General features: G+C 47.5%; 1 protein-coding gene across 2 annotated transcripts in view; it reads right to left on the bottom strand.

Annotated features, from left to right (window-relative positions):
- The window catches only part of SLC12A8 (solute carrier family 12 member 8), a 652,049-nt gene that overhangs the window by 516,788 nt on the left and 108,063 nt on the right, over positions 1 to 27,198 (bottom strand). For both annotated transcript variants that reach the window (XM_069616644.1, XM_069616643.1), the window contains exon 3: positions 13,768 to 13,914. In XM_069616644.1, coding sequence (XP_069472745.1) covers positions 13,768 to 13,914 — 147 coding nt within the window. The remainder of the gene's footprint in view (positions 1 to 13,767; positions 13,915 to 27,198) is intronic.

Genomic DNA, 27,198 nt, shown 5'->3' with positions numbered 1-27,198 from the left:
GGTGGAGGTGGATGTTTTTTGAGACGTGTTGTTAAAAGGTTGAGCACTAGACCTTAAGTGATTTATGAGTGTTTAATGAATGGCTAATATCATAAAGATAGTAACAAATACTTTACTTATTTCTTTTTCTTTCCTTACCACCCATCTTTGTTCCCACAATTGGTTCGTATTGTGCTTTTATATGGATTTCTCTTGTTTTTTGGGCGAGTTTGGATATGAATTGATTGGATATGTAAAAACATGTACATTTTGTGTTTAATGACAACAATTTATTTTTTCTATTGTCGTGCTTAAATATGGATGTGTTTATTGCTATTGAACCCCTGAAGAAGACCTTAGCAATTAGGTCAAAACACTTGTTGGCAATCCAGTAAAGAATGTACGTACTCAAAACTGATCAGTTTTTTGCGATAGAAACAAAAGAAAATGTTGTGTTTGAAGGCAAACACTATCTATGGGTTGTGGTGCAAGTGGTCGTCATTTTGTTACATGCTTAATTTAATGACTTTGGCCCTGTGTCACTTCTTATGACCAATGCGATCCAACTACCTAGAACTATCAGATTTCATTTTAAAGGTAACTTTCTATGTGTATGGTAAATAGCTCAATGAAGTATTAGCCCACACTCCACATTTCCAGGATCTTAAGCAGCTGCAAATCATGCCCAGTCAGTTGCTTGTGCAGTCTGTGTGCGGAGCACTCGTCTCTTCATGTCTGTGTCCATGCAGAGCGCTGGCAGCATGCCTTCATGTCCATGCAGTGCACAGGCTTCCTGAAGGTAGGGATATTGAGTTGGTCAGACTTTGCTGTTCGTGGCCAGTAAAAGAAAGCAAGCACCAAGCGTGGTCACAATATACTTCAAGGAGTGTTGGTACAGCCAATTCTAGAGCAGAGCTTTGTAACATGGAGTGTCTTGCAAGGTTATGGGATCAAGCAGGGCTTCCTCATACAGGATCGGGCAAGGCTTCCTCACATCCATTCTATGGGTTGACATTTTTCCATGCTTTGGGACTGATCTGCAACCTTTCAAGTTTGAGGTAATGGGGCTAGGAAGGGAAAGCCATGCCCCAATCAGAGGGATGCAACTATTTCGAATTTTTGGAGCCCACCCAATCAACTGGGGAATTCCATATTAAACGTTTTCTGTTTTTTTCCCTGGATCTCTCAAATATGGATTTAAGGCTGGATCCCGAACACTATTCTCAAACTGGTCATAGCTGGTCCATGAAACTACAGACCTCGCTCTCAGCAGGTAGAAGCCATGATAATACATGGCCACATTTGTATGCCATTCTCTCTCTTGTCTAAACGATGCCCAACTGCTGGACTTGGTTTAAATGTATTTATAGGGGCCCTGGTAGGGGCATCCTGGGGGCTGCACACTAGAGTATCAAAAAAGGTAGTGTGAGGGTCTCGCAGTAAGAGACGGACACAAGAGTAGCATGTTCATTGGCAAAGACTTTATTAATAACCAAAAATGGGGGAAATTGGAGAAAAACCTAACTAGCCATATCTCTAAGAGGGGTTCCCTGCCTCATAAAAATAGCTGATGAAACTGTCTGTGTCAGAATGTCCAAAGTCAATTTTGCAGTATAGTGTCCAAATCCTAACCTGTCCCTCACAAACTAAACTCAACATAATGTGTAAGGGTAAATGTCTTGACTGGCGACCTGCAGCGCACACGATCTGGTGTCGAGTCCCTCACGAGGCAAATCTGTCAACCATTCTGTTTAACTTATACATTAGGCCTCTGTGCTCACTTTGAGACGACCTGGGTGTATTTTTTACAAACTGCGCAGATGACACCAAGCTAATCATAGAAACTACTAGTGATTTCACTTTAGATTTCTCAGTGCTATCTAACATCTACAACCAATTTGAAGCTTAAATGTCGTCAAATTGGCTCTGCCTTAACAGTAACAAAATGGAGCTTCTTATCTTTGGGTCAAAACAAGCCTGGGCAAAACTGAGTTCTGACTTCACAAGCTTTCAAATTGGAACTAATATCATCCTGGTACAGAACAAGGTAAAAACCCTTGGTATCCAGTTGGAGGCTTCACTAAACTCAGGTGGATAGGTCAACCAGCTGAGCAAGAACTGTAATGATTATCTTTGTCTTCTCAAGAACATTCGCCCCTACATTACTGAAAACAACAGCACTAGTCCGCCCTTTTCTCACTTTCCACGCTACAAAACTCATCTCCTCACTAGTCTTCTCCAGACTATTCAATTGTTCTGTTCTGTTCTGTTCTTTGGTCTTCCCCACTCACACCTTGCTCCTCTTAAATCTATCTATAATTCTTCAATTTGCTCACTCGGTCTTCTCTCCTACCATGACCCAATTTCTCCTTCCCTAGCCTCTCTTGGCTGGTTGCCCTTCTATTCTCAACTTAAATACAACTTTCTCTGTCTTGTGTTCAAATGTCTCTATGGTCTTGCTCCTGACAACCTTGCATCTCTCCTTTCTTTACTCTCCATCTCGCTCCCTCTGCTCTACTAATCTTTTCAGACTCAATGTCCCACGTCCCCCTTGTGCCCAATCCTGTTTTCGCTCATTCCAGCTCCTAGCCCCTCTTCACTGGAACATGCTTCCCCTGTCTCTTCTCTCCATTACTTCCTATCCTCTGTTCCGTTCCTCTCTAAAATCCCACGTGCTAAAGTCCTCTAATTGATTTAATCTGATTTGATCACAGATTAATTTACTCTTATGCATGCTAATTGATTGCTACTGTTTATGAACACTGATTGACTGATTACTCCCAGGAATAATAATCGATTGTTAATATTTATGAACACAGTTTGAATGTTACTGTTTATGAACACCGATTTGCAATGCAGTGCGGAATGTTGAGAAAATGACCAGATGGGAAACTATTTCAAATCATAGACGAGACCTGCATTGGCTGACGATTCAGGAACGCATTAACTTTAAAGTAGGAACAGTGGTCCACAATTGCGTCGTTGGATCTGCCCCTGCCTACCTCAAATCATTAATACCTCAGTACCATCCAACCAGAGTAATGCGCTCTTAAAGCTAAAAGCAGATCATCTGTCAGAACCACGGGGCTACAAACGGCCTGGGAAGATCTATTCCAGTAAAAGCAGCTAACTCCTGGAATTCATTGCCTATTGCATTGAGAGCAAAACCTGAACTAAAGGTTTTCAGCAAATCCTTAAACACCCTACTTTTCAAGTAATCAATCCCCTTTCCTTACCCACAGGATTCTTTTCATCCCATCTATTTCTGTTCGTCCCCACTGTGTAATTGTTCTGTGCCTCAATGCCCGTGTGTTTTCGGCGCATTAGTCATAAATACATTAAATAAATAAATACAAAATAAACCTTGTAGATAAAACATAAAAGTTCCAAAAGGTGTAGGAAAATGAAGTTCCACATGACTTATGTGGTTGATTCCCTTTCCCCAGAGTCTTCCCAGCATATAGAAACAAGTGAAAGTTCCACAAGATTCAAGTGCTTGACTCCTTTTCTCAGTGCCCTCTTATTGGTCTACTCTCCTGCCAAGTAGGTTGAATTATGACCTCCTCATTCACACATCCACAGCCTTGGCTTACTCTCCTGCCAGGGTCTCTAAGTGTTCCTTGAATGTGCAAGCTTTGTGGTGTTTTGGTTTGCGGTATTTGTCCCCTGTATGGCTCCCAGACCCCCTTCGCTTGATTAGCTTCCCATCTCTCTTTGTTCAAGCCACAGCCTTGTTTCACTCTCCTCCCATGGTCTGTGAATTCCTCGTCCATCCCTGATCTTTGTATTCCTCTTTGTTATTGATTGGGGGTTATCTCCTCAGCATGGGTCCCCGACACCCTTTACTTGTGTGTTCCCTCAGTTCTTTTTACTCTTTGTTATTGGGTGGGGGTTATTTCCCCAGCGTGGGTCGCAGACCCCCTTTGTGTAATTATTCTGTCTCTTAGGTAGATCATACGACTTGCCTCTAGCCTCCTTCCCGATCTGGGTTTCGTGAACCTTGGAATCAGCAACCTGCTACCTGTAGGGTCTTGGCCGTCCCACTCTGGTTGCTTGCAGGTATTCCAGGGGCTTCTGTGGCTTCTTGGGCTTTCTGGTGTCCTCATCTGCCCTGTGCGTGCTACTCCTGCTATTTGGAATCTGTCTCCCTGCACTCTCGTACCTCTGGTTACCGGCAAGCAGCTTTCCTTTGCTCCAGGATGCAATGTTCTTCTCCCTCTGGCCGGCCTACGCATACCTGAAGCCTCTTGTGGTCCGCGCCAGCCCAAGAACGAAAACACCATCCTGCAGTTCCCCTTCTGCATTTAAATGACAGTGGTCCAATCGGGTCCTTGCAAAGGCTAGAGTAGGTGCAGTCATTGGTGGCGGTAAAAATCAGTACTTGTGGCCTCTTCCTAGTCCCAGTAGTTATTACCTGGGATCTAATACGGCAATACATGCGAATGTCAGGTAATGTGGGGAAGGATAGGTTTTGAGGGAAGGTGGGAAAGCGATATTGAGCTTTCCCAAGCTGGTCACCACTCTCAAAGGGGTTCCCCTTCCCCATGAAGCCCTCCCACCGAGCACCACCCCCAGAGAAACCACTGGGCAGTGACCTCAACTCCTGGCCTCATGAACAGGGGCTCTGCCATATAAAGTAGTGACGACATCTTGGGATCTTGGATTTCGAAGTGCGGGTCATTACTCCCTATTTTTTTATACCTTTTTGAGAGTGAAAAATGTTATTCTCATTGTAAATGGTGTTTTCTTATTCAGACAAATACACATATTTGAATTTTAAAACAAAATATTGTTTGTAAAACATTTTTTTACCTAGTAATTCATGCCAATTAAAAGATCTATTATTCTACCTTTAAGAATTTCTTCAGATCAGGCTGTAAATGTAGAGCCCCTTCCAGTGGCAGCTCTGCTGATACCACTGACGCGAACATATCAGTGGAGTGGCCAGAGTTGAAAACATTGGGCAGGCTCCTATGTGCTCATAGTTTAGTAATTTTTGATGGGATTACTTTTAATTTGTATTCTTTTTTTGATGGGGGTATTTGCGTGTTCAAAGGAGTAAAGTGTCCAGTGCACCACCTATTGATAGGGCTGGGGGCACATATTGTATTTACATCTCTTGTGAGGCCTCAACGAACGGTACAACAGAGAAAAGGTTGGGTAAATCAATCAGAAAGACATTTTAAAAAAATGGTTGGTGTGGCGAAGCTGTACGACAATGAAAATTGGTAATCTCACAACACGGCAGATTCTTTACAAATTCGCCTGCACGCATGAGTCTCCTCATAGGTGATGAATCCAACCCGGGTGAGTCATAGCTGGCGGAACATGTGGAACAGGAGCTGACAGTGGGTGCCAGGTCTGTATGGAAACTGAGGCACTTGGCATCCATTCCCCAGCATCCCAGAGGAGCCAAGACGGTGCCCTTCATCTTAATAAATATTTGTTTTTTAAAGAAACTTTTCACAGTCTCTCTGGTATTTCCCCAGAATCACTCACAGTCTTTGGGTTTTGTGGAATCCAACAATGTCAAAAAGGTTTGTTGCTTTTTGATGATTCACCATAAACTTGAATTGGTACCAGCCCAACTCGCAGTGGCCATTTCCCCACATTTTTTCAGACCGCATTTGAGGCATTTCTTCCATGTCTTTTTTTATGGCCGGGGTTGGGTTATGGAATTTATTTTTATATTCGAGGGTCGAGGAAGAAGGGGGGAGACTGGAAGGGAGGGCATGGGGGATTGCCCCATATGAAAGCGCCACAAGAAATGCAGGGAAATGGGTGCAGCGAGTTGGCTGCACTATGAGCTGTACCAGATCCCTTGTTAACCCCTCCCACTGCTCACTAAACACTTGTAGACTTGAGACGGAAGTGTCCCTTTCTAGGCTTTTTCCAGGCTTCCTGCTAATTATTTGCCTTTTCTGTTGCCACCTCCTAAAGTCTTACTCAACCCCCACCCCCTCCGATCCTCTGCTCCTCTTTTCACCACCACCTCTTGTCAGGTCTTCTTCCTTCCTCCACCTCTTTGGCTACTCCAATCGCAATTACCTCCTCCTTAGGTCTTATTCCTTCCTCCTGCTCTTCCACTCACCATCATCATCATCTCCTCAGGTGTTGTGCCTTTATACTCATCTTTGGTTCCTCCCATCACCGCTACGTCCTTCTCCGATCGTGTTCATTCCTCCTCGACTTGGGATGCACATTCACCACCACCTCCTCCTCCGGTCTTACTTCCTCGTCCTGCTACTTTGCTCTTCACCATCATCTCCTTCTCAGGTGTTACTCCAGATTATGTTCTTACTCCCTCCTCTTGTAATCCTCCTGCTACCTCCAAACCTCCTTTGCTCCTGCAGCCTCTCCTTTGTTCAATTGCTGTCAAACTCACTCCTTCACTTTTTCCAAACTCCCACACCTCTGCACTGCTGTGATCCACCTATATACGCCCCTCAACTTTGCCCATGGGCCAGGCTCCTCATGAGGGTTTTTAGCTGTGTGCTATTGCTTTACTGTTGCCAAATGGTCGTTTTTAAATATACTTGGTACGACAAGTGTCTAACTGAGAAGCAGTGGGTTTGTGCGCCCTCTAGACCACAGCTTCAAAAAGCCAGTACAATATGTTGGATTCCTTTTGTGTTGTAATGAAGCTCTGTGATGGTCCTCAACACCCTGGCAGTAACTTTTATTGTGAGCTGGACTTGTTTGGTAACTCTTACCCGCTGTCCAGACTCTCAGGGAAAATCACATTTCACAGCCTCAGAACAAAGAATATTTTCATAACGTGGGCCTTCATAAAAAGCCCCCCGAAGTACACATCCGTGCTACCACTTATGAGCAGACCTTTTGTTTCTCTTAAATGGTCAAATGTTTTAATGTAGTACACGTGGCATGCCATTGCCCAGTGACGCAAGTGTTGGGGGTTGACCAGGGGATCCTTCCTATTCCACCCAAGGCCCTACATCACATAGCAGATGATGCAAGGACCCCATTCTCATCTTTCCCCATTCACTCACAGTCAGGCAGAGGGGGTTGTCAGGTTCAAGAAGTTTCCAGTCTGGGAGAAGGAATGCAGACCTTCTTGAACTACTTTATAAAGAGCCATGGAGCAGGCTTGTTTGACATTATGAGGGTGTTTCATCAGCCCTTCAGAAGAGTTTAGGACACCTATCTTGGAGGTGTAGGAAAGTGATATTCTCCATTTTTATACTAAATTATAGTGATTAGCTTCTTTGTAGGGTGACTGCAAATAAAGACCTGTCTCGGAACGGTTAACAGTCATCTCCTCTTCCTGGACTTGAACCCAAACCAAGGAGGATTCTGGAGCTCAAGAAAAGTCTTCCTTGGGAGATCAGCTTCAGTCTGGCACCAAGTCAAACTCAGAATAGTTCACCAGTAGACGATATGTTTTGTTGATCATGAAGCAGCCAAAGTGTTTGCAGAAACATTGACAAACAAACTTCCATGGAGCTTTCTTGACACCAATTCAACTGCTGGGTTGCAAAGACTGTATGGACTATGCAAAACAAGATTCAGTTCTTTCCACCTGAATAGTTTTGCAGTGTGGCGAATCCCAGTCACTGCTTCCATGATATGATATGCTATTTGTAACGTGCCTATAGTGTTACCAGACATGACCTTCCGATGAGGCCAGGCAGGTGAGGCCGCTACCCTATAGTCCCCCTGGAGGTGGTACTCAGCAGGTGGATCTCATGGGGAGGGAAGCCGTCCATGGGACTAGTGACGATCACCTTGGGAGAACGCTATTATCTGCTCCCTCATTTCTTACCCCTCCTCCTTTTCACCGCACTCAGTACCCTGTTGTCCCCCACACCTATATCTTTCAATGTAGAGTTGAGGAACCCAAGTCCCAGGAGAATAGGGAGATGAAGAAGAGTGCCACTGAACTCTGTGGTGATCATCAGTTCAGTACTGTGATAAGGAGGAAGGCTGGAGCAATGAAGAATACCAATGGAAACCAGCATACGCAGTCTAGTTGCTGGAGACTGCTCATTGGTCTCCCAAAGTACAAATTAGAAGGACTGTGCCATTGGTCAAGCCTGACCTCCGAGGAACTGAGAGCGAAATTTGAATACCACAGACAGAGACTTGGGAAGAAGCTGAAGACCGGGACGATGGTGGAGAGAAGCTGCTGTCTCCAAGGGTGCTGCCAAGAACCGGCAGGCCATGAGAAAGTGCAGAGATTCCAAGTATGAAGACGACTTGGGACGCCTCCTGGAGGGATGCCGTGCAGCCCAACTTGCTGAAGCAGGGAAGCGGACCACAGCAGCAGCAGAGTGAGAAGGATCGGAAGTTCGCCCAGAGAGTCGGAGAAGCCAGAGCAGGATGCCACACAGCAGGAACCCAAAAACAAGGTATGGGTGCTGCCTAGTTCCATGAGTGCAGCTGGGGACTGAAGGAGGGGAGCCTAAGGAGGATCTGGCACCCGATACGAAATAAAGCTGATAATACACGGGTCAAGGACCCTAACAGAAATCTAAGGAAACAGACATATGTCACATCAATAGACACTTGGCAAGAGAGTAAACCAATTGTACTTGAAAGCCAATGCAAAGGGGTCTGGGACCCAAGTGAACCATAGAGGCAGAGCCAAAGTAAATGGGTTGGGAACCTGAAAGAGATACAAAGGCAAAGCCAAGAAAGGAGGGTCTAGAATCCTGAGGAAATCAAGAATAGAGAGAGATGGAAACAAACAGGATACAATATCCTATGTGGAACGGTACCTGGCAGGAGAATACACCATGTCTTTTCAGTTGGACATTAAGTGAAGGAGGGTAGGGAACCGGCGAAAGCAACACACCAGAGTCTTGGACCCATATGAAGTGGGCAAGGAACACAAAAGCAAATCACAAGGGTCAGGGACCCACACAAGGGTGAAGAAACAGAGTTAGGTCTGGCAGAATTGTGAACCAGATTTAACACTACGTTTGGGAATTGATACTCGATACTGTGTTTAAAGATTCACTTGTGTTTTCACACCACAAACTGAAATTTAAAGGTCTATACACGGAACGAGAGATGCCTCCTTCTGGATCAAGAAGATGCCCAGTTTTTCCTTAGTTAGCTTAGTTTAAGGGACGGAAATAGGTTTGGACACAGGACGGTGGGCACATTATTTTACAAGACATCCTGACATAGTCCTTAGTGTTTTTGTTGAGGTAGGACAGCCCCTCATAGAAATAGGGTAGGATAGTTTTTTCCTTTTCTTTTACAATAAAGGTCTTTGCCAACAAGAATGCACCACTGTGTTAGAATCATACTTCTGCACCCTTACAGCAGGCGTTAGGTGGGTGGTTGTCAAGATGGGCTCGCTTAATTCACTTTGACTGTGGGTGTTTTTGTTGGGTGCATACAACTATTTTGGGGTCCCCTGTTATCACAGCAATCCTAGGTGTTCTCCGCTGATTTGGGTTCCTGATGAGCGGGATTTGTATTTCTTTGAAGGTGGACTCTCATTTTTACCTCTGAAAAATGGGTGGTTTGCATATTTACAGATCTGCAAAGGTAAGATGTTTCGCTCTATTGTCGAGGTTAAATATTCAATATGGTCTTCTGTGTGTATTCTCTGTAACATCAATAAAATAAATGTTTGCCAACAAATACAGGTTCTCACACAGGAAACGCAAGATGGGACTTTCAGTTTGCCATAGCAGCCAGAAATGATGGAACGGATTCAGGATAATACGATATACTAAGATGAACTACAACAGAACATTTCTTTCCATTACAACACACTAATAGACCAGTTGACTGAACAGTTTAATTAAAAAGAGAGACGAAAAATATTGTTTAAAAAGTTAATATATTCCCCTCTACCCAGCCCACCTGCCCACCAAAAGGTGGGTTCGACAAACACAAGCCCTGGAAAGACCGTCTGGAAAATCTTCCAAGATTAGTGTATTCCACACTAGTCCAATGCCTGCCCGTGCTGGGACAACAGAAATCATCATTGAAAGGACCCCAGAGAGGTGGGGAAGATGGAGAAGGAACCATGCTTGATTTTCCTGTTACTGTAGTGGTTATATTTTCTTGATGGGGATTATATACTGTGACCACATGGTGAACAGAAGACTGTGGATCATTCTTAAACAAAATACTTTATTAAGCAAGTGTAGTCAAAACGGGGTTTAAAAAATAAAACGGCGTTCAAATATTAGTGACTTAAAAGCCAATCTCTGAAAAAATAATACAAATTTAAAAGGCACTTCATCTATGAAGAAGATGCCCAAAGTACTAATACCCCTAAGGTAAACTTGCCTGGAAACAACTAATCCTCACTCTTGTTTCCTGAATCAAATGTTCCAAAACAAGTGAGTATTCAGAATAGTCAAATCAAAATGGTGCAATGAAGAAATTGTACTTCGTCCTTCCCTTAGGTGGAAAAGTGTTGAGGGAAAAATATTGAACTTAAAGTCCTTCCCTAAAATAACAAGGTCCATCAATTCAAGGAGGTCTTCTCTTAGGGTTTCATTGAGTAGACAGCCAACAGGGCCGCTTATGTGAAAACTCAAACTGGGGTCTGTGGCTGCCTTCTTCGAGGGACTTTATTTGCCCCTCTTCTCTTCCGGAGTCCTGTTTCTGTCATGGTCTCTCTTCTAGTATCTCAGCCAGGTCTTGCCTTAGCCTCTTCCTAAGCTTCTTAGGCCGGTCAGCTCTTCCACCTTTCTTGGCTTAGGTCGTGCTGCAGGGGTACTCTCCTTGCCCCTAGGTCAATCAATTTCCTCAGCCTCTTCTCAGGCCCCTCAAGCAGGTCAGCCCTTCCACCTTTCGTGCTTAGGTGGTGACTGCAGGGATACACTCTGTATTCACCCATAGGTCAGTCAGTTTCCTAAGACTCTTCTCTCAGGCTTGTAGGGCAGACCAGCTCTTCCACCTTTTAGGCTTTGGTGGGGCTGCAGGGGTACTTTCCGTCTTCCCCCCTATGTCAGTTTCTGCCAGCAGTTTCCAGGCAGGCAGTGCCCAAAGGTAGTCTAGGTTTTTTGGCCCAGGCAGCAACTCCTTCAGGATACAGCTCCTCTTCCTTTCACCAGTGTCTGGAGAGAAGTGCAGGGAACCTGTCCCTTCCTGCGACAAGTTCAGAATGAGCTGGCTCTGCTTTTATAGCCATATACTCATCCTGTTGGCTGCTGAATCGTGGAAAGCCCCCTTTACAGAATTCCACTCTGGACCTCCAATGTATTGGCCAGTTGAACTTCTTTTAGTTCAATTGTTTTACTTTCTTTATTTTCTTTTATTTATTATTTTTTTGTCCTGGGCTCGTCTGAAATATTTGTCCGATCGTTGCGGCTCATGTTTTATTTTATCAATTTAAGTGCCCCTTACATTTCCCCAGGTTCCTCTATGGGGATTTGAAATCTGGTTCTCCCATAGGCTCTCTGGTGTTCCACTGTCAATGGAAAAGGATAGGGCCTTTCCTCTGAGGTCCTGCAGTGTCTCTCTGTTGTCATCTCTCATCGATTTAAATCCCGCAGAGCGGAGCACGCCACCATCCCGGCTCTCAGTGCTCCAGCATAAGCATGCTGAGGGGTGATGCCCCGTTCCTCCACGTGTCGTGAGCTGTGCCAAGGCTACCACCGTCCCGCGCCAGTGGAGAGCACCGCTACCACCGCCAGGCAGTCTGGGGTAAGTCTCCTGTGGGGATTGCATCAACGCGATTCACCACAATAGCAAAACAATGTTGCAGCTTTTGAGGTCATGCATGCTCTTTACAGTTCCTTAGCTTTGGGCTCCTATGCTAAGCAAACTCTTACTATTTTTCCTGAAACAATACCAAAGTCTTCAGGCCGCTTTTGAGAAGTTTATGTTTACCATGGCCTTCCATCACTAGCAAGCACACTTTAATGAAGCTGCTATCAGGTTGTAAGGGAGTCTCCTTCCTAAACAGTGAATGCTGATTATCCATTCGCTCCAGGAAAAGGGCCCACATCCTGGCTTGTGTCACTGGTGCAGCCAACAACACGGCTGAACTCTTCAAAATCTGCCAGGAACTAGCCAACCCTTCTGCAGTCTGCATCTCACCTCTTCCCTCCAAGGCCCTCTGCAATGCACTGGCCACACACTTCATTGCAAAAACGTAGGACATCCAGAAAACCCTTGCTTCTCTTTCCTCTCTCCTCTTCACCCACCTTCCTACCATATAGCGCAGCTACTGACCCCAGGGCTTAAGGGCGCTAAACAAACAAGAAAAAGCCACAAAATATCAAGACAGCGACTTCACTTACTATTTGCCATCCAGTCCTGGTGTGCCTCCAATGATCTCTGCCACAATGCCAACAGGACTGAAATCCTTCCTATTGTGAATCCTGCTCCCTCTTTCTTCCCCTCACTCTGACCACTTTATATGTGTTCTCCCACTTCTCCTTCATCTGAAGCCAAAAACCTTGGAGTCATCTTCAACTCCTCGCTCTCCATCCTCCCTCACATCCAGGACCTTGCCTCACTTTTCTGCAGAAGCTCAATGTCTCTAGAGCTCTGGTACTCTCTAGGCTTGATGACTGCAACAGCCTCTTCCTTAATCTACGCTCTTCCTCTATACGTACCCTCCAGCTAATGCAAGACTTTTCCTTGCCCTCAAGCCCAGGGACTGCATCTCTTCAGTCCTAAAAACTCTCCACTGGCTCCCATTTGCTGCAAGGATCAAATTCTAATTCTTCTGCATCATCCATAAGGCTGTATGGGGCCAGGAACCATGATATCTACAATTGGGTCTCACTAAATACACTCCCTCCAGATGTTTACATTCCTCCGGCACCAACTCTCTGCATGTCAAGCGATTCGCTAAACAGCGAGCTGGTTGACAATTTCTTTCCTCCACTGGCTCCCTCCTATGAACAGCCTCCCCCTCCCTCTTCGTCTTGTGCCGGATCTCCTCAAATTCTGGAAGCTTCTCAAGGCTTTCCTTTTCACCTCCTCCTTCCCCCCTCCCTTCTTTGCTGGACCCCACAGTCACTGAGATTGGTGACCAGGGCCCTTATGAGCCCACCTGGGTCCTGGCCTCCCACTCTCAATCGCCTTCAGCCTCCGCCCACTCCCAGCACTTGTCTTAGGTGCCCACTGGCCTGCACTTATTTATTGGCATTTGAACACTCTCACCAAGTGATCTCTGGCAGTCACTTAACAGACTGCAACTTACTCCCTAGCACTTCCCTCCTTGTTACTCCTAGCACTTATCCCCCCTCATACCTCTCTCTCCCTCTGCACTTGCACACTCTGAATGCGCACAAGGCCTAGTAGGATAGCCTCTCTCTTTCATTGTTATATATGACTTTCATTCCCATGTTCCCTCCCGGTTGCCCTGTGAGCGCTTTGAAACACAATTTACTTGATGTATACGATTATTATAATTTTTGTGCCTTACAAATGCACAATAAATAAATAAATAAAACAGTACTTTAAGTAAGTCTAAATGCATCAATACACGCTTGGCAAAATACTTCTTAACAGGTCCTAACCACACTCTGTAACAGTGGTGGGAAACAGGTGGCCCTTCAGATGTTTTGCCCTGCAACTCCCATGATCCCTTATTGTCTATATTGGGTAGGGATGACTAGAGTTGTAGGCCAAAGCATCTGGCAGGCCACAGGTTGCCCACCACTGTTCTAAAAGACGAAAACTCCCTATATACTTTCTTCAAGAGAAATGTGAACGCCGAACAGCAGGAGGCCACATCATGCAAAGTGTTGTTCTACAGACTTTATATCGCAATCCCGCCCTGAATCCTTTTGTGTACATAGGAGTTGGAGATACGGCAACCTTAAATAGGACTTCACTCACCACTAGCCACCCAGTCCTCAGAAATAGAACTACACCAAAAATGTTGATCATGCAGGAAGTGAAGACACCATCCCAAGTACCAAACAGCACTGGTTCCCACACGAACAGCGGTATCTTCCACCATGGCTCCGTCTGAGTCTGGGTAACCTAGTAAAAGGAAAAAGGTCAACATGATTTCTGTTTCAAAAATAAGAACTGACTTTTTCTTAGAAGTCCCAGGAGGATATGTTTTGAATATCTTAACGCTTGAAATAACAGGTGTTACCATTACCCAACCCACATGTTCTGGTGTAATTGACCTCCAGCACCCACTCTCTGCACCACATTTATATTGGACCATTATTCGACTCCACTGAACACCCACAAATGAATGGATAGCTTACTCCACACAGCCCTCTACAAAAAGAGGAAGGGGAAGAAATAGCAGGTGAGGAAGATGAAGAACAAGAAAGGACTTCATCTGATTCATAAATATTACTAGCAAGTCTGACCTACCTACTCATAGTCCCTGGCCGTACCTTGTAATTATAGGAAAGGTTCAGCTAGCCCTGAACTGCTTGTGACCATTTGGGGCAGTGGTCATTCCGGAATGGTTTCGTTTTAAAATAAAAGTGTAGGAAGAAGTTGAAACTTGCACTTCAGTGCACGGCAATGAACAATCCCTTAAACAGCAGGTGTGTTTGTGGGGTTTGGATTGCATGTGGGAAGAGCGAAGGGGGTGGTTTGTGTGGAGCGGGACAGGCCAGCAGGGAAACATAGTTCCACTACTTCTTTTCATACACTTCAAACGCTGCTTTGGGGCGTGTCGGAAGCACGCTGCTCATTCTCCAGAGCAGACTGTTGGCTTTCCTCCGCCCCGGCCCTCCTTCATTGCTCTGGCATCGCACCTGTGTGCCGCGTCTAGGCACCTGCCCGCTTACACTGAAGAAAGGGGGACAGTATGGCTGGAAGGTTATTGTGCGTGCATACTGTAAGCATACACATGCATGCGATTATATTTGATTTGCCTTGTGCTGCATTTCATTCCACACTCTTTCAAAAGGCCTCGCGCCTCCCTTTGTTCTAGTTACAGTATTGTGTTTGGGATAGACTTGGGCATGTCCTGTGCAAGAAACAATACATACATGTTCACTCCTTGTACACACGACATCGATTTCACGGTGCAACTATTTTTATTCAACCAGAGTCTCACCATCAGTTGCTGAGACATTTGGTCGCCAGCGGGATGTGTACGCAGAGGTATTTTGTCAAAAGTTGAATGTGCCAGGTACATTTATTCATTTTGGCCTGGTTATCCATCAATCATTTAATTGTTCCCGGGAGTCTCGCCAGGTTATTCATTATTTGCCAAATCATTTTCCTCACTCGTGTAGCTTTTAAATTGAATTCTCTGTGGGCGCAGTTCATTCAAGTGATTCTAGTTGCGTATACCAGGAATTGTATCCCGTGCAGATCCTGGTCGGGCGAATATTCGCTCCACCCGTTCTCCTGCCACGTTTCAAGCCAGCGTCCCAGTAGAACAGCTCAGCACAGGGCATCATTAGTCCCCCACGTCATCCCTACTCATGTCATCATTTCATTGGGTAGTGGGAGGACCAAAAAAAACAACGGAGGCAGCACTCGAATACTTCACACAACCGGGTGCGGTGTAGTGGTGTAGTAGTCGCGTGCACTACGTGACGCATTATTGTGTATCAGCAACAAGGGGTGCATACTTAGGCGTTACCCTCGTGACTAAATTAATAGAAGAGGGGAAGTAGCCACACCACGCGTGTGCTGTCTATTGCTTGTTCTTCGCAGCACTACAACTGGCGAGGAGGCAGCTTGTTCCCTGTGCAATCTCAATGACCTACCCAGGGAATCCCTGTAGTCACACACACCTGCAGGAATATCTGTGGCAACCACACTCAAATAGTGTATGCCTGAAGGCGTTTAGATGAATTTCTAATACATACTAGATTGAACTTCTTTGCTGTCAATACTGGTGCAATATTTATTCTACGGATGCCAACTAGGGTCACCAGTGGCCAGTCCAGTATTCATCTGAGCTCTACCAAAAGTGAAGAACAAGAGTAGTACATGTCAAGTCGTTTATTCAATAATTAGAATGTAAGAAAAGTGCTTATTGAAATATCATTTATTACAATTGAACAAACTTACTGATAGAATACATAAATACAATACATATAATATTTAAAACCACATGGGTGCTGGGTCTCAGTCTTGTTTATCAACAACCAGTACACTGGCATGTGGTATGATGTTCCTTATTGTGATGCTGTGTACCCCCCGCCCCCATGCTCATGCACGGTGCAACTGGTTTAAGTGCTCCCCTATGCTCCCTACCATGGGAGCTAAAGTGTTTATAATGCGGCTAATGCTCAAACTTCAAAAAGCTGGGGGCATGAGCTTCCCTGTCCTAGCATCCAAGCTTTGGAACACTCTCCCTCCTACCGTCAGATCCGAGGACTCATTTAACACCTTCAAGTTGAAAACGAAATCATGGCTCCTTGTTCAGAACTGAGACAGTCCGCTATTTCTCCATGCACCACAGATCGAGTCACTTGCCTCTGACTCTAACTCCTTGTTAATTTTATGGCTTATTCTACTAGCCGAACTTTGTTTAGACTAAGACCTTGTCTATTCTCCTTGTTATGTTCTGATCACAATGCAATGATCCTTGCTCGTTTTACATGTCTGCCCTATATCGGCTTTACTTCAAATACTGCTGTAAATACTTGTATGTAACTATGTATATAAATAATTTCAAGTTTGGCGCCCTGATGCCCCTGGGCCTGATGGTGCGCGTTACAAATAAACAAATACAAATACAAATTGTTCGGGGTCCAAAAAGTGCTAAGTGCCAGTGAAAACGTTTCTTTCGCTCCTCTTTCCGACCGTACTTGCCCAGCCTCTTACCCAGTTTCTTGGGTTTGTCACACTCCTTCATCTCATCTCCTTTACAGAGTCCCTCGAGGTTCTGTGCTCGGTCACCTGTTTTCCCATTACACTATTCTTCTTTCGGCTCTTATTTCATCCTCATTTATCTTGTCACTTTTATACTGATTGAACAAAATACAAGATTTCATTGCAGTTACATCATAACCATAAACACGAACAACAAACGTGAAAAGTCGTCCTGTGCATCCCTCTTCAGAAATCCCTCCTCCCCCTACCTGGTACCCTCCACCGCTATCGCCCATGAGTTCCCTTCCTAAACTTGCCCTGCCCAGTATCCCGAATTGCCCCGTTGTCTCCGATTCGTGGGCCCCTCCCCCTTCCCAAACCCTCCAGCCCCTTGCCTATCCCAAAACTATCCATTTGGTTCATATTTTCGCAAACTTCTGGGGACACTCCCATTCCCTGTACACCCTCCGTTCTTTCCTGTCATCATGTCAGTTCTGATGAGTTCCTTTTCTCTGTTGTTGAATTCCAGGTGCCCCCCATATATGCAGAAGATTCAATTTAGGGCAGGCCGGAATCAGAATGCTATTAGCCCTGGATGTCTGACCTGGCCCCAAAAAGGATTGCAACTCGGTCACTCCCACAACACATTGAAAAACAAGCCTGTCCCCTCTCCACACTTCGGGCACTGGGGGTCTGGCGCCCTGCCCATCCGATGGAGGCGGTCCTCACTATAATACATCTTGTGTAGTATCTTGTATCATGCGCAGTCTCCTAATTATGCTGGCCTCTCTCAGTAAGCATAGCGCCTCCACCTAGTCCTCCTCTTCCAATGCCCGTAGGTTTGGTTCCCATTTCTCTCTCAGCTTCTGTAGGGACTTGGATGGGAAACCGTTAAGCATTTGATACAACTGCGTGATTGCCTTACCCTAGAATTTCCCCTTTCATAAGAGTGGCTTTGTTCAGAGACCTTTCAGGAATGTCCCATGTGTCTCGTTGCTCTTGGGACATTGCATATCGCAGCCTAGCACAGGTTTTTCCGTCCCTATGCTGAAGGCTGAACTTTTCGATGTCAAAAAGGGGTCCGTCGGTTCTGTACCAGGATGTCTCCCATTTTTATTAACTCTTTGTCCTGCCACCTTTTCTGCCTGCCCAGTTTACTCACTTCCGGCATGTCTGCATTCTCACAAATGGGGGCCTCCTGGGTCACGACGCCCCCTAGCCCATCTCTCCAAGAGCCGCTCTGCGAGAATCCAATGTACAAATCCCTGGTTGTGCCATCCCTGAGGGGGCCGACGCCCGTATAGCCTTTGCTATGTCTGCCGTGCTCCCATCCTTCTCAGGTCCAATGCAGTGTGAGGTAGCTCCCTCTGCCGAACAGCGCCTCATTCACTACCAACAGTAGTAATGCCTTTACTTTCGGCACCCCCAAACCACCATCCCACACTGACCTGGTCAATGGTCTTAACACTACTCTCTTGGTTTTGTTCCCCCATATAATCTCCTGTTGCAGTCTCTCTATGGTTTGAAACGTCCCTGCTCTGACCCTCACAGCAGTGTTTTGTAAAATATAGTGGAGCCGCAGTGACACCATCATTTTAAATAGATATTCCCTGCCCACCATTGAGATCGGGAGGTTCGTCAAGTGCTTGGTGCCCCCTTTTAGTCTGTCCAGGACGGGGTTCAAGTTGTTCCGAAGGAACTCTGACGTCTCCGTCCCAACTCTGATGCCTAAGTATTTAATGGAGCCCCTCGCTATCATGAGGAGACACCTCTCTGGGATCGCCTCCTCCACATCTTTTTTTGGCATAAGCACCAATTTCTCCCAGATTATCAGAGACTGCTTACTTCCCCAAACTCCCTGAACACCTCTATGACCCTCAGAGATGAGGACATCATCCGCGTATAGCGATATGCGGTCCTCCCCACCATCCAGCCAGGTGAAGCCCTTCAGCAGAGGCTCAATTGCTAATAGAAACTAGAGTGGCAAGAGTGAGCATCCATGCCTAGTTCCCCTATGTAGTGGGAAGGCTCCCGAGGTTCACCCGTTCACTCTGACTTGCGCTACCAGATCAGTGTATAATAGTTGTACCCATTGCAAAAATCCGGGGCCAAATCCAAACCTTCACATAGTCACCCAGAGGTAATCCCAGCCTACCGAGTCGAAAGGCCTTCTCTGAGTCTATTGCTATTAGCACGCAAGGACCCTCCAACAAGCAGGCCATGCTCATTGCTCATTGCTTTGTGCAGTTTCTGAATATTCATCCTGGTGCCCTCCCTGGCACAAACCCACACTTATACGGATGTACTAGCACTCTAATGACTGGGATGTGTTTATTAGCCAGGACTTTCACCATGATTTTGGTCTCCCTGTTGATCAGAGAGATCAGCGATACCAGCTACATTGTTCGGGTGGTTTCCCCTTCTTGTGTATCACCACTATAGTTGCTTGCCTGAGATCCTCCAGGAGTGTGCCTCTCTCATAGCACTCCATAAACATTGTCCTCATTTCCTCTGCCGGCCCCTGCCCCATCAGTTTCCAGAACTCTGCCAGGAACCCATTTGGCCCCAGAGCTTTTCCGTATTGAAGTTGTGTAATGGCCACCAAGGTCGGGTCCATCTCTAACCTAGCCCACTGCTCTCAGCTTACCTGCGGTAACCCATGTCCCCTGCATGTACGGTTCTATAGCTGCCGGGTTCCCGACAGCCTGTGCTCTGTACAGTTCCCTATAGTAATCGACTGACTCCTCGGCTATGTCCTCGCTCTCGTTTTGTATCTCCCCATCCACACGTCTAATTTCCGTCACCCACCTGGTCTCTTCCTCCCTTTTCTCCAGCCACACCAGGAGCCCCCGCATTTGTCTCCTACGTCAAAGAGCCGCACCCGTTTGTCCCTCTGAGCTGTCCTGGCCTCATCCCGAGCCTCCATACCATATTGGTGCAGTGCCCTAGCCCAAGCCCTCCTGCTTTCATCCGTATTGTCTTAGAGAAACCTGGCCTCGGATGTCACCACCTTGCGTTCCAACTCATCCAATCTTTCCCTCCAGGCCTTTAGGTGTTGCCTAATTACATGCATCGCCCTCCCCCACAGGACAGTTTTATAGGCTTCCCACAGTGTGGAGCGACTGTCTACTGACCGCCAATTCCTTGAGAAGAGCGCCCGCTATCTTCTCGTGCTTTAGGTAGTACGCATTCAACCTCCACCTCCCACCCCTCTGTGTATTCTCCAACCTCCTTAGGGTGACCAGAGATGCCCCTCAGTAGATATTTGGCCGCGCTTGCCCTCCCTGCCATCGTGCCCGGAAGTAGAATGTAGTTTATCCCTCAGACGGACGCGCAAGTGTTGGGATAGAAAGCAAAGCCCTTTTCCCATGGGTGCAGGTCCCTCCAAATATCGCTCATTCCTGTTGCATCAATAAAGGTTTTTAGTTTTGTTGGGGGGGATGTGTTTGCCGTCCCCTACAGGGCGCTCTATCCAGTGATGGCTGGGTCGTGTTATTGAAGTCACCTCCCACCAGCATCAGCTCCCCCCCCCCCATGTTTTTCTAACAGTGAATGGACCAGCATCAAAGTCACCGCCCGTAGGGGTGGCATACATGTTTATAATGAATATCTCCCCCCAGAGGGAGGCCTTCACCGGAACCACCCTCCCAGCCTGTTCCCTTTTACCCTTGGCGAAACCTGCATGCTCCACCACCAAATAGCGGGCCCTCCCCAGGAATCAGCATTCCGTCCCCAACATATAGGCCTCCTGAAAAAACACTATGTCCACTAGTCTTTGTTTAATTTTGTCCAACAGCCCGTTACTGTTGCATGACATGCAGGTCAAGGTCCTGCCCCTCACGTTATCCATTCTATCAACCCCTTGCTTGCATTATAGGCTCTACCGCTTGGGTGAGGCCAGCACGCATTTCCCATAGCAGCCCTGGTATCCATTCCTTCCGGTGTGATCGCACTGACGACAACTTAATTAAAACTGAACTTCCCCAACATAACACCCCCTCCCAGGGCCCGCCCACCCCAACTAGAAGCATCTGTTTTCCTAACTGTGACCGCCCATCCCTCTTGTTGGCAGTCTGGATGGTGTTTGCTCGCCATGTTTCTCCAGCTCCGATCCGACAGCGTTAGTCATGATATAGCCGGCATTGGGCGTCTTTCATATTGTCCTACCTATTCAGATTCCACTGTCCAAATTGTGCCCCTTTCTTTCCATCTCCACTGTTGATTTCAGGTCTGTGTGTTCCCCTCGGCCACTCTTGGCCGGCTCCTCCAGCCTATTCCCTCGCCGTCAGCCCAGTCCCATGCTTCTTTACGGCTGTGGATGAAATTAACTCCACTCTGAGGGTGGCAGAGAAAAGCATAGCGTACTTGATGTCAGCCTCTTGCAGCCGGCTCTTAACCTCCTTAAATGATTGTCTGCCCTTCTGCACAGCCTTTGTAAATTCTGGGTAGACTTACTTTTGAACCATTCACCAGGACCAGTCTCTTCTTCTGCGACACCTTCAGAATTGAATCTCGATAGTTTAGTAGCTTTGTAATTACCGGCCTACGATGAGCTACCCTTGAAGGCCCTATCCAGTCCGTTGGCCAATATTCCAAATACAGCACAATGGAGGGGCCCTCTATCTTCTCCGAGAAGCCCAGTATCCGAATGCTGTTGCAGCGTGCCCTCCCTTCCAAGTCCTCCATCCTCTCTTCCAGTGCTTTCGTCCTGCTCTTTCTCCTGTATGTCCTTCTGCATTGGTTGTATCGTGTCTGTTAGGCAGAATTACATGCAGTACCCTTTGGGAACACTACACACAATTAAGACTACAGGTGTAAACACAATCTCATCTTTGGTACAAGCCTATTCTACACAGTTATGTGGTAGCAGTGGCTGAGCAGCCAGACTTATCTCAAGAGGGATGTGAGCAGTACAAGCTGTTACACAAAGGACTTATGGCACTTCAGTAACTTTCAGAAGGGGTAGAAAGACAAAGGTTTACACACAGTTACTTTCATAGGCAGGGCAAATAGTTTCAGGTCACTACAAGAGGCAATTCTATTCAATAGGCTTGGGCCAAAGTCAATGGTTCAGTATCTTGGATAGGATAGTACAGTTCTGGTAGTAAACGGTAAAGTCTTTGCCAATGTTCTCAGAAGTAGTTTGCAAGGAAAAGAGTTATATGTCAGATTAGGAGCGAACAAGACACCAAAGTTGGGTAAGTTTCACAAACTTTCACAGCGGCAAAGAGGATTTCTCTACCACACTTGTACAGTACCATATGGATGAAGAAAAGCTGTAGTAGAGGCAGTTGTTCCTGGCAGTTGCTGCAGATCTCGCTGTTCAAGAGCCTCATTCATGGGGACAAGAGGGAGGACGTCGGGAGGTTCCTGCACTGCACAGGGAAGAAGCCACCAGCTTGGCAAAACGTCAGTTTAAGGTGCGAGTGCCTTAAAGTCCACAATCTGGTATTCTTCTCACTGGCTATCTGGTTTTCAACAGCACTCTGATGAAAATTCAACCAGTATGGAGATGGTTTCCAGGTGGCTTGTGAGTTGGTTGTTCCAATCAGATCAAGGGAAGAAGTCGTCCTTGAAGGGCTTCTCTGTCGAGGGAGTTTCAGGCAATTTGGACCTGCAGCAGGGCTTCACTGGGCAAACCAACGGTCCAGGAGTTGCGGCAGTAGTCTTCCTTCAGCTCGTCTTCGGTTCTTTCGTTCCAGTGGTCGACTCTGCCTTTCAAGTACCAGAGACCTGCTTTTAAACAGTTTTCTCCCATTCATTGCTGCCTAGCTGTCACTCACCCAGCAGGGTGGCTGTCCTTGCCGGACAGTCAGCCAGCCAATCACACCAGAGTGCATTCAGGTCTGCTAGGAGACTAAGCACAGGGAGTTTCGGGGACCTCCCTCACATCCTGTCCACCCAAGACTCTCAGGCGCCAGAGGAGGGATTCAGCACTGAAGACCGCCGAAGGTCAACTAACAAAAGGGACCAAACCTGGTGTGGCGCGCACAGACAACACTAGAAGGACCTTTCCAAAACGAAACGGCGGAAAAAGATGACCGGAGTCTGTTTTTACAGAAGGGTCTTGAGCGCCATATTGAAAAACATGGCTGACCAGATTTTTAGCTACCAGTGTTCACGGTCGGGAAAAATCATGGTAGTTTGTTCTAAAACCACTGCCACCAGCCATTTCAAGAGATTTGACTGCTACATGAGTGTTTAGACCCATGGGATGCTACACAACTCCTCCAGCAATTTATAGGAAGATAGTGTGTGCTGGGCCTATGAATTTAAAGAGACTAGTAAAGTCAATTTAACTTTACATTCACTGGGAGACAGTCAGTCCCAGAGAAGGTATTTAAACCTTGGGAAGTCTGAAAGACATCCCTGTGCCACTTCACTGAGGCTGCTGTGTAACACAAAAAAAAGATGAAGCCTATGGAGTTGTCTAAAACTCCATATCCAAAGAACACAAAAGTAAAACACACATCAAAATACATGAGAGTGGGAAAAAAGGCTCACACTCTTTCCAGGTGAAAATTAAAATCCTAGAAATCCAGCAAAGTTGCTGGGGGTCTCAAAAGGGAAGGGAAATCAGCACATTTATGAGAATTCTCCCTAACAGTGTCCTTCACCTCCGACAGCCTATGCTCAGCTTCCCCTACTCTCACAGAGATTTTGTGGAGGTCTTGCCTCAGGAAGCACACCTCTGCCCCCACAGCATCCACTTTGCTCTCCAGCAAAGTTTTGGATTCTGCAATAGCGAGGAGTAATTCACTCAATGAGGAGGATTTCTGGGGTCCTTCCGTGCCGCCATCCTTCCCAAACTCTCCTCTGCTTACTTGGTCCTTCGGGGGGACCGTAAACAAGTCCATCTTCGCTTGGGTGGATGGTTTCTTTCCTTTGTCTTTAACTTTCACCAATTCTCCAGGTGTTTCCTCGTGTATGGCTCTCAGCCCTGCTGTACTGTGGGGCTGGCCTCCTTGCAGCCCGTTCAGTTTTTTCTGGGGTCTGTTGCCAGATGCCCCCCTACCTTCTCACCCCCTCTCTGCCCCATGGGAGGGGGGGTTCCTCGCTCCCTCTGCTATGTAGTCTGGAGCACCGCCCCTCAATTCCACTCTGTGTGAGCACTCCTTTTTTACTCTGGGGCTGTTGCTGTCTGCAAATCCACCCTGAGTTCTCCATTTGCAAAAATGGTTCTGCTTTCTTTACTTTCACAGCTACTTCGGCATCAGAGATGTTTCAGTAAGAATCAAGGCTGTCTTTTAAAAGCTATACAACACTCTGCTCAATGGTCCATACTGCAAACAGTGTCCATTCAAATGCTGCTTACTGACTTTGGAGGTGTGGAGGCCCTTCGTCTCATCCCCCTGATCCTCCACTACTCGCTGGCTTTGCCCCCTGCCTTGTGGCCCTTGATCTTCTTGGGCAGCAGCCCAGCCTGTCAGGGAGGAAAACCACCCTGGCGGCTACGATCAGCAGCTTATTGAGCGCCTTGTTGCCGCAGGAGATGCACCACTGATGTCCAGGGATGATGGGGGCATTCTTGCTGCCACAGGCGGCTTTGCCGGCCAGCCCAAGGGTCTCGACTTGCAGGCACACGATCACGGTAGCCCGGTGGACGAGGGCTCCGGCTCCCGCTTCACCGCCGCCAGTGTACCCGGCCTGCTGGTGGCTGCAATCCTGCCCTGGGGGAATGCATACAACAAGGAGGTGGGATTGTGTTGCCGGGCTCCTGGCCTGTCTTCTGTTATGCCGCTTCCTTGGGCCCCCTGCTGGCACCTGCGGGATGCAGCCGACTGCCTCTCTGCTCCCCGCTCCCCTCCTTCAGCTAGTGGCAGGGTGTGATGATGGCCCCTGTGCCTCGGGCCACCCCGTACTTGCATCCGCACACATGCACACTCTGACAACAGTGAACACACGTCAGTTTGTTACGAGGTCCCAGCGGCATCTGCCGCACAGACGTCTTTATTTACAATGCGCTTGCGTGGCCATAACGAGGCTCGCGCATGCGCACATTACGGTAAAGACGTAACATCCCTTTTTTTCTTTGAACAAAATAATGCAATAACTTAAAACTTAAACAGGCTCAAAGAACAAACATTAACTTCTTCTTAACAGTGGTCTATTGGCCTAGGGCAGTCACCTGTTCAGTCTCCAGAGTCCAGGACATAGTCCTTGAGCCGAATAGCTAAGTTGCATCCTTGTCGCGCAGGGTACCGCCGTTCCACTTGCGGACTCAGTGGCGTGGTCCCGACTACCTGGGGCGGGTCCATGGAGGGGTCATCTTCAGGAAGCTCAGCACCATTCTCGGGTCAGGATGGCCCCACCGGCTCAGCATTATGGGACTGGGTGTCGATCTTCTTGAAAAATGATTGGTTGCGGGTGATCATTCCTCTTTCGCTCGCAGCGGTAATCATGGACCTTGTGACATGGGTGACAGCCCACGGTTGGGGTTCGTAAGGCAAAGACAATTTTCCTTCGGGCCTGCGGTTGCGTAACAGGACTGAGTCACCCACCACCATCTCCTTGTCTTGCAGCTTTCTCCTTCCGCTCTCCTTCTCGTTTTGGGCCTCCCGCTCTTTTCTCACTCTGTCATGGTCTATAACGCCAGGCTCACGCCCTTCCACTTCGGGGAGGAGCCCCCTCGGACATCGCCCAAACAGAGCCTCGGCTGGGGCCACTCCGGTGGACTGGTGAGGGGTCGTCCTATATTCTCTGAGAAACTCGAAAAGATTCCTCTTCAGTTCCCCTCCACTGTTTGCTGCTATGCGAAACACCTTGTTGAGCGTTCTCATAAGCCTTCCGGCCTCCCCATTCACCCGGGGCCAGAGTGGCGACACCTTCCGGTGCTGTATACCCCTTTCTCTCAGGTATTGCCCGAATTGGTTTCCATTGAAAGGCGGCCCATTGTCACAGCAGAGGATTTCTGGGAGGCCGTGTGTGGCAAACATCTTTTCCAATGCCAGGATAGTATGGTCAATGGCCGTTGAATCCACGAGTTCCATCTCCGGATACCTCGACCATTGGTCCACTACCACTAAGAAGTACATGCCCCTTCCGGTTGACCCGAAGTCTGCGTGGACCGTACCCCACGGCCTCTCACTCCGCTCCATTGAGTTGATCGGGGGTGCCCTTTCCAGAGGGCTTGCTGCTTGGCACGGCAAACATCCTTTCACGTGCGCCTCCACAAGGCTCTCCAAATCTGGAAACTATACTTTTGGTCGCAGTCTCGCCTTCGTCTTGGCCACACCCTGGTGTCCAGTGTGGGCTAGCTCCAGGACTCGAGCCCTCAGCGATCGTGGTACAACAACTTGCCTCCCCCCTTAGCAGCAAACCATCCTCAGAGATGGAGAGTTCATCACAAATTTTCCATAATGCCTTGGAGGTCCCTCTGGGCTCTGTCTTCCCTCCTGGCGTTGTTCTGTAGGATGTGTCTACATTCTCCGCTCCGAATTCCAGCTTGGATGATCCTGAACACCTCATCGTTCGCCGACTCCTGGGCCACAACCTTCCTGTCCAGCACCACTGGCATAGCACACTGCACAACATGAATTCTTGGCATTCCACCATCTCCCCATGTCCATCTTCTCTTTCCTTGTTGGGGTGGCGGGACAGGTAGTCCGCCGGATTGTTCGTCCCCGGGCGGTATACCAATTTGACCCCATATATTCGATGAGGGCAAGCATCCACCGCTCTATCCGGGGAGGTGGCTTTGAGGACGCGCCAGCTAGGATGGGCAGAAGTGGCTTGTGGTCCGTAATGACAGTCACTGGCTTCCCAAAAATGTACAACCTAAAGTGCCTACATCCCCACAGGATAGCCAGGGCCTCCCTCTCAATCTGAGAGTAGCGTCTCTCTGTCTCCGTGAGGGCTTTGCTCGCATATGCAATGGGTAGCATTTCGCCCCTCGCATCCGCTTGCATTAGGACTGCCCCCAGGCCCACGGGACTCGCATCCACAACAATCTCACATTCAGCCATGGGGTCAAAGTACGCAATAGTGTCCTGATTGGACAGGGCCTTCTTGATCGCAAGAAATGCCTCTTGTTCTCTTTTGTCCCACACCCAGACAGCGTCGTTCTTTGTGAGGGCCCGGAGGGGTTCGGAGAGGGAAGCTAGCCCTTTGATGAAACGGCCGCAATAATTAACCATCCCCAGAGAACTGCGGACTTCTGTCGGTGACTGGGGGGCAGCAGCCTTGCGGATATCCCGGACTTTTTCCGGATCCGGGGACACTCCGTTCTCATGAAACACAAAGCCAAAGAACCCAATGCGTTCCTTGAAGAATTCGCATTTCTCACGATGCAAGGTGAGACCAAGGTCTTTCAGTCTATGTAGGGTTGCCTCCAAACGTTTCATGTGCTCGGCATGTGATGTGGCGAAGACCAGAATATCGTCACTCATATTAATTACTCCCTTGAACGTGCCAGAGCGCCCCTGATGGCATTTTGAAAGATTTCTGCAGCGGAGGAAATTCCGAAGCTAAGGCGTTTGAATTGGTACAGACCTTCGTGTGTAGTAAATTTAGTGATGTACCTCG

This window comes from Ambystoma mexicanum, chromosome 9 (assembly GCF_040938575.1).
Source record: "Ambystoma mexicanum isolate Mex_15411 chromosome 9, UKY_AmexF1_1, whole genome shotgun sequence".
Taxonomy (NCBI): Eukaryota; Metazoa; Chordata; class Amphibia; order Caudata; family Ambystomatidae; genus Ambystoma; species Ambystoma mexicanum.
Note: the sequence above shows the minus strand (reverse complement) of the source record. Positions and strands in the feature narration are given on the sequence as shown.